At 43.4% G+C, this 6303-nt stretch overlaps 1 protein-coding gene across 1 annotated transcript in view; it reads right to left on the reverse strand. All coding sequences in view use genetic code 11, as the record gives it.

Moving 5' to 3' along the window:
* Positions 1-6303, reverse strand: part of EGR_09648 (Ankyrin-3) — a gene marked incomplete at both ends in the record, with an annotated part of 58662 nt that overhangs the window by 25414 nt on the left and 26945 nt on the right. Inside the window, 7 exons of the mRNA XM_024498897.1 lie at positions 1071-1211; positions 1327-1482; positions 2807-2980; positions 3024-3221; positions 3301-3597; positions 3717-3914; positions 3995-4192. Coding sequence (XP_024346703.1) covers positions 1071-1211; positions 1327-1482; positions 2807-2980; positions 3024-3221; positions 3301-3597; positions 3717-3914; positions 3995-4192 — 1362 coding nt within the window. The remainder of the gene's footprint in view (positions 1-1070; positions 1212-1326; positions 1483-2806; positions 2981-3023; positions 3222-3300; positions 3598-3716; positions 3915-3994; positions 4193-6303) is intronic.

A 6303-nucleotide genomic window follows, 5' to 3' on the forward strand; every position in this document is an offset into this window, starting at 1 on the left:
GAAGGATGTCCGGGTGATGCCTTCTGCTGCAGTATAACGCACCCTACATAACAAAGCTGCAGTGGCTTTGGGACAGCTTCAACATGATTAGTAAAGCAGACAATCTCAAACCACATCCACCAGGTAAAATGAAGCTTCAAACTAGGAAGAAAGTAGCTGACAGGTCAGTTAAGAATATAGTACAGATAGACCAAAACATCACGTCTAGGGCTTTGTAATGTAAGCGCATAAACTACCACGTGTACTTCGCAGACCAGCCTAAGCCGAAAAATGGCATTGCAATGAGGTAAACCGAAAACCAAACGATTCCCCTCGGTCATATGATAGGCACGTAGAACAACAAATCAAACAAAGAACACTGCCGAAAATAGGATGCTTCGATAATACTCCCAGTATATTTCCAACCAAAAATCGCCAGCTTCCATTTCTTCTAATCTGTCCAACTCTAATGCAAAAAAGTACACATTACCTATCCGCATGGAACAAGATCGCCTGTTTTCAAAAAGGTGTGTGTTTATTTCCAAAAATTTAAACAAGCCGCATCCAAATAATAACAAATTAGCTGCGGATGAATAATCCGCAAAAGAGGTTAATCAAAAATAAACAATTAATTGAGACCGAGTACTAATTTAGTGAAAAATTAATAAGCAGCCCTCACTTGCAACAAAATATAACAGAGAAATACATGACCAATTTTTTGCCAATCAATTAAGGTAAGAACTAATTAATAACTAGCAGAGAGATTAACAAAATCAATTAGATCGTACTACACCAAGTAATTTACAGACAAAATGTTCCCAAGGGATTAAACCAAACCAATGAATTGATTTTTACATACATTGTTTTTCAGGTTGGGGTCGGCTCCACTCTCCAATAGAGTGTAAATGACCTGAGGATGACCTTGTTGAGCCGCCAAATGTAAGGTGCTGGAGCCCAACTCAGTACGTGCGTTCACGTTGCATCCTTTCGAGATGAGGAATTTGATCATGTTCAACTAGGAGGAGAGGTCACAGCCGCATACCTACTTATTTACTAGTAAGTAAAGAAAAATTGTTGACTTGATTACCTACCTGACCAAAGTGACAAGCAGTGTGCAGAGGGGTATAACCGGCTTTTGTGGTTGGATCCAGCAGAGCACCCGCCGCGTAGAGAACCTCTGCTGCCTTTACGCTATCTTCTTGGGCGGCTAAATGCATCGGAGTAAGACCGTTCTGAAAAAAGTAAGAGCTTCAATCATAAATGAGTTCGAGTTTATGCTCATTTGTTCTTGGCCCGTGAACTTTCAACGCAATTAAGCCAACCAGTCCGCTAAACCTTGAAACCCACCTTAGCTCTAGCATTGACCTTTGCCTTGTGATCAAGAAGCAGGCAAACCATTTCTACACTTCCATCTTGTGCCGCGAGGTGAAGGGGTGTAAAGCCATTTCGAGATTCGGCGTTAGGATCGGCTTTATCCTTCAAAAGCAACCTGGCGACTTCCACCTGGCAACGTTGGGCTGCTACGTGAAGTGGAGTGTAGCCGTTCTTGGTTTGCAGCTTGGTTGATGCCTAATGGTTAGACGAGTCCCAGTTAGATTATTGTAGCCCTTTTTTAAAGATTTGATGATCAACAAAAACTTTTCAGCTTGTTGGGCAAAGGAATGCAAAATATAGCAACATTTGTAAATTAAAACAGAATTTCGAATCCTAGCACAGGCGATTAATTGATATTAGCTAATGATTTTGCCTGCTCGTCCACCACCTAGTAATCAAACAATCGTCTTTTTAACCAATCAGTGAAAAGATAAACCCGGTCAAATTACTGATTGGCTGACTGCTTAATTAGATGACTAGAGAGCGAATAGGAGGCAAGATCTTGACTCAACACCAAGCATCATCCAATCACAATACCATCTTTAAATCTATAGAAGTCTAACATTATCTTCTTTTATAATTTAACCTTTGAAAAGAATAAATCTATATCCAACCGAGATAAATGAATCTGAAAATTCACTAAAGCTAAATTAAAACGAAGAAAGCCTCCTGGCCCTTCATCGTGAAGCAATGCTTGAGTCATCTAGCATAAATGTTTTGGCCAGTGAAGTATCAGTTAAGTCTCGTGCAATATTTACAGGCTACAAACGAGTAGATGACGCATCCAGTGGATCCATTGTCACAAGCATGGGTTCCGAATCATAAACATTTAAAACACAATGTTGAGGATGATAGTTTTATTTGCACAATGCCAGACCAAAGGCAGAAGCTAAAAATTTCAAAGAAGACGCAACATATTTTAGATTCCCCTTAAAATCACGTCAGACAGAAGTCGAGCTCGGATGACGAGTGTCTGGGACGCGAATGTACTCTAGCCATGTACTCATGATAGAGTTGTCAATACTGTGGAGCAACTTAACTAACTGCTAGAACAGAGTAGGCTCCTAATTGGCATGCTTGACGTGGCGTGCCATCCGCACAATCGATTCGAGTGCGGGTAGGATGATGGGCACCGCAAGAAAATCAATAACCATGAAGGTAACAGCTGTCAGAATGACAAGGCCACTCAGTATCGATTCTGTGCAGTGCATTCAACTAAACAACATTAGATTCAAGTAAAAAAACTCTTATTCGAACTCTTGTGGTTGCTTGCCTACTGGTCACTTTAAACAATTTAATCGTTCTTAATTAAGAGGAAAATCCAATCACATTTCAGCTAGTAGAGACATTGTAACGATCCGATTGGTTTAATCGCCAAAAATTGTGATAGGCTAACGATTAGCCAATCGAGTAATTTGGACATTACAATTAACTAATCGGGTTCACGACTCACCCCTTTGTCGAGAAGAGCTTTGACCACACTGACCGATCCATAATGTGAGGCCAAATGAAGCGGCGTAAGTCCATTCCTGCCCGGCACATCCAACTGGGCTCCAGCCTCAATCAGCAACTGCGCCGGTTTCAATCGCGAATACTTCGCTGCTAGATGCAGTGGCGTGAATCCCGACTGCAAATAGATGTCTTAGATGCAAAAAGAATTCCACACAAACCTTAGTCAATACATCAGTTGGTGCTCCAGACTCCAATAGTAGGGAAACAGCCTCATCATGTCCGGCTTTTGTGGCAACATGAAGCGCTGAATGGCCATCTTTGGTGACAGCTTGGACGTTGGCTCCATTTTGCAGAAGGACAGTAATAAGTTCACAGTTTCCCAGAAGAGCGGCCACATGTAGACACGTCTGGTTGCCCTGTAGGCAAAGTAATATTTACTATCTACTGCTTAAGTTTCCGTAGGGTTCATATTATCAAGCGAAGGCAGCGTGTTACCCTTGATTTGGCGTCAACGATTGCGCCATTTCGAAGAAGCAACTTGACTGTTTCAATTCGACCTGCACGAGACGCCAAGTGAAGGGACGTTTCATTGTGCATTGTTTGGCCATTTGGATCAGCGGAGTGTTTTAACAATAACACCACAATGTTGGTATTTCCCATGAAAGCGGCAACATGTAGCGGGGTTAAGCCGGACTCTGTTGCAACATCCACCATACAGCCGTGCTTTAGAAAGAGTTCCACAACTTTTATTCGATTCTTTTTGCAAGCGATGTGAAGTGGCGTAAAGCCATTCTGTAATTCAAGAGTGAAGAAACATCTTTTGTTACTCTGGTGCCTCGTTGCTAGGTCTTTTGAAAAGCTGGCAAGATAAGGGAGGGCACTTTGTGCCTCAACGAAAATTGGTAACCCACCCGAGCTCTTGCGTTGAGATTGCTGTGAGCGTCGAGAAGTATCTTCGCGACTCGGACACTGCCACAATGCGCGGAAACATGAAGGGCCGTAAGGTTATCAATTGTCACATCATCCACATTGGCGCCTTGTAGGAGCAGCAACTTCACACACTCTGGATGATCCCCCTGGGCCGCCATGTGTAGAGCGGTGAGTCCACTCTAAAATTATGGGAAAAAAAGAGGGACGATAACAAACCCAATCGCGCTGGGATTAAGCATTGTCTATTACACAAGCTCACTCTAGTCTTTGCGAAATAATTTGCACCAGCGTTGAGGAGTAATTGAACGACCTGAGCATGACCAGAACGAGAGGCGCAGTGAAGTGGCGTCAAGCCATCACGAGTGAAACACTCGAGTTCCGCACCAGAAGCCAACAGACGTTCAACTACAGCCACATTACCCCACTTGCTAGCCACGTGAAGTGCTGTGACATTGTTCTAAAAGCCAAAAAAGACAGCTTTTCAACGGCATTTCACCATTAAGGGTCTCTTACTAAGACGGTTAGGAAATGCTACTCAAATTCATTCAGTACTATGAACTATGAGGACAACAATATTGGTATGAGGCAATTCAGAAATACACGAAAAAGAAGGAAATTAGAAGCAATGGATGAGATTTGCGGGATTGGAATCACAGTAGGGAAACTTTTAGTAAAAGAGCAAGGCACTAATGCAAGTAATGCAACGGCAGCGAAATTGAGGCGAGTGTGCCCACGTTTGGAGAGTGTCGTGAATCCACCGCCTAGTGTTATGATGCGATGAGGCAAAACCTTCATTCTACATTGTAAATTTTTCTACTAGCGGTGATTAAATAACAAAATATTGTGGCTGATGAACACCATCCAGTCTTTAGGACCAATCTGAAATTTACCCCCTTCCCCAAGATAGTTGTTGCCCCCGGATGAGGAGAGAGGACCCTCTAGCTTTGGCAATGGCGAAACAATGAGTGTTGTTGCCAATCACAATACATCGAGATTACGGTATCATAAACAGTGATGAATGCGAATGTTTACAATAATGATAAAACATTTCGTTTACGCTCCACATCAAAGGGAAAGGAGGCGGTGGTGATCAGAGCTGAACAAATGGGTCCCATCTTTGCACTGGACATTAACAGACGAGAGGAGATAAGCTTCAAGGATCGTCAATTTTGTTCATCACTCCTTTCATGCATGCTTCTGAAAGGGGCGTCAACTCACCAGCCAAACTGTGGTGAAAAGTGGACTTTGCCCTCTTGCATTCCAAAATTAGGTAAGCAAACCAACTAGTCGGCCATCTTATTAATCGCAACGGATTTCTAAGACACACAATACTCCATTCTCAGAAGACTGTAAAGGCAGGACACCAATTTCGTCTCAGATCCATCACCTCGATGGAGCACAACACAACATGAAGTGGCCAGAATTGGTGTGTTAGGTAAAGAAAGGTCCAATCCTTCCAAAACAATGCAAAACACCACACTTTCTACCACCAAACTCATCCGAGAGGAGGTGGACAATGAGCGGAAGGTGGGTGCTGATTCGCCACCATCCTCATCCCTCCACCCCAACTCTCAGTATTCTTCTGATTCATGTATTTTTTCTAGGTGTCGGCTATCACCTCTTCTTGGCTTTGGCATTAAACGAAGCTGTGGAGATGTTTACAGCCTCTCAAACCAGGTTCCCATTTGGACAGTCTAGGTGGTTCCACTAACCACAGTCTGTGCTCTCCTTCCCTTTCTCCCGATTGGATAATATCATGTGAAGATTAACTTTATGTACTAACATTTCTTCATCCCAGGGCTGTTAAAGAGGACATAAAGGACAGGAAAGGTGAGATGGCCTTGCCAACCCTACCGTTCCGTGCTCCCGGTGCCTCAGTTGTGCGCACGCACGCACTGGACTCCAAATTGCGGCATGGAGACCTGAAGCCCTTCTCTGCTTGATTTTTCCGGTATGAAATTCCACTCGCACCTTAGCAACATTTCACAATAGATAATCACATGATTACCTGCGGTGTCGTTTAGGCAGTTGCAGGGGTATAAAGGGAGACAGAAAGGCAAGCGACAAGGATTATGAGGACAAAACCGTTTATGGACGTGGGAACCCCAGTTCACCTAAATTTTGGTGAGAAAAGATGTTCAATTGAGGTGATGAATGTTGGTGCAATTCTTTAACACCCTTACAGAAAAGAAAACCACATAAATTTCGTTCTTATTTTTTTTTCTTTTAATAGGTGAAAGCACTTAGACAGCGGGTCACTGATCCCCATCCAAACTTATCCCCCTTTTTCATCGACAAGGAGGTGACAGGTCCTTTATTATAGCCTCTCGATCAACACAGTAGTCCCTGTCCGAGTTCTTTCTATACATTTAAATTTTACATCCCCCCTCCCACTCCCACTGGTGGGAGGGGGAGGGAGGGAGAAATACCCCGTCAACGAATGCGATCTGGCAGGGCAATCACAAATCCACCCTGTCAGAGGTATCAGCGTGTGGAGGGGGTATAAAGGGGGAAAAAATAGCCAAGCAGCATTTTGTAACATGATACGCTGGGCGAGTCCGGGGGAGG

The sequence above is a fragment of the Echinococcus granulosus genome, assembly GCF_000524195.1.
Source record: "Echinococcus granulosus chromosome Unknown EG_S00158, whole genome shotgun sequence".
Classification (NCBI taxonomy): domain Eukaryota; kingdom Metazoa; phylum Platyhelminthes; class Cestoda; order Cyclophyllidea; family Taeniidae; genus Echinococcus; species Echinococcus granulosus.